The sequence below is a fragment of the Carlito syrichta genome, unplaced genomic scaffold (assembly GCF_000164805.1).
Source record: "Carlito syrichta isolate Samal-C Ts95f unplaced genomic scaffold, Tarsius_syrichta-2.0.1 Scaffold303297, whole genome shotgun sequence".
NCBI lineage: Eukaryota > Metazoa > Chordata > Mammalia > Primates > Tarsiidae > Carlito > Carlito syrichta.
In genome coordinates, this window is record NW_007247393.1 from 1 (window position 1) to 1449 (window position 1449).

General features: G+C 50.9%; 1 protein-coding gene across 1 annotated transcript in view; it reads left to right on the plus strand.

The window, feature by feature from the left end:
* The first annotated feature begins 1147 nt into the window (after nucleotides 1-1147).
* Nucleotides 1148-1449, plus strand: part of PAX6 (paired box 6) — a 12839-nt gene continuing 12537 nt past the window's right edge. Inside the window, exon 1 of the mRNA XM_021712472.1 lies at nucleotides 1148-1411. Coding sequence (XP_021568147.1) covers nucleotides 1190-1411 — 222 coding nt within the window. The 5' untranslated portion in view covers nucleotides 1148-1189. The remainder of the gene's footprint in view (nucleotides 1412-1449) is intronic.

Consider the following 1449-nt stretch of genomic DNA (forward strand, 5'->3'; position numbering starts at 1 on the left):
TCCTCCTCCTCTTCCTCTTCGCCTTCGCCCTCCTCTCCTCGCCCTGCCCCCACCCCCTGCCCTCCTCTCCTCTCCGCCTTCTCCCTCTCCTCAGGTCACAGCGGAGTGAATCAGCTTGGTGGTGTCTTTGTCAACGGGCGGCCACTGCCGGACTCCACCCGGCAGAAGATTGTGGAGCTCGCGCACAGCGGGGCCCGGCCGTGCGACATTTCCCGAATTCTGCAGGTGATGCTCCCGGCGCCGCCCCCGCCGCCCCCGCGGCCCTCCACTCTCCAGGCCCTCTCTCCATTTCTTACTATGAACGCTGCTGAGGACGGACCCCACCCTCCCCCGCCGTCCCCAGCCCCGTCCCCACCCGCGCCCTGCCTTCCCGCTGTCCGCTCTCCTTCCGCCATCCTCCCTGTCTCTCTCAACCTGGGTCAGTTACATGAGACAACTCATCTGCTTCAGAGAAACATTGTGCGCAAATTTTAAAAAACCAAGCAAACAAAATAAGCCGCCCTTTCTCTTCTCATGGGGCAAAGCCTCTGACTGCGGGAACAGTTTGTGAGCTGTGAGGAGCTGGACCACGCAAACCGTAGCATTCCGCCGCTCCCCCTCTCGCTCACCTAGGGCTCCTTCCGGAGATTTGCGGACTTTCTTCCCTTGAGGAGGGACCTATAGTGACTCTCGAAGGCAAATGCCGTTTACCTTGCCTAAGTCACGTGGACTCGTTTGGACTTTTTTTTTTTTAAGGAAAAAGAAGTAAAAATCCACTTCATTTTCCTCCCTTTGCTCTTGAGCACAGAACACACCACGTTGACCAAGGTCAGCACCAAAAAAAAAAAAAAAAAAAAAAAAGAATCTGACTTCGTTTTGATGCATCTCCAGGCAGTGTCTAAGAAAAGTTTTTTTTAAAAAAAAACAAAACAAGAACTTTTAAATTCATTTTTTGTAGTTCACATGGTTTGAAAGTATCATCCTATTTGTAGATGTTAGGGCTCCAAATGTAACCTTAAGAAAAGAAAAGCGCTCTGCAGTAAGTTCTCATACCATTGAAGGTATATTTTTGTGTTATAGACCCAAGCAGATGCAAAAGTCCAAGTGCTGGACAATCAAAACGTAAGCTTGTCATTGTTTAATGCATACTTACACAATTTTATTTTTGTCTTGAGATTATTAATAATGTGGTTTTCTGTCCACTTCCCCTATGCAGGTGTCCAACGGCTGTGTGAGTAAGATTCTGGGCAGGTATTACGAGACTGGCTCCATCAGACCCAGGGCGATCGGTGGGAGTAAGCCCCGAGTAGCCACTCCGGAAGTTGTAAGCAAAATAGCCCAGTATAAGCGGGAGTGCCCGTCCATCTTTGCTTGGGAAATCCGAGACAGATTACTGTCCGAGGGGGTCTGTACCAACGATAACATACCAAGTGTAAGTTCGCCGGGCGTCGCCCGCTCTCCCTCCCTCGC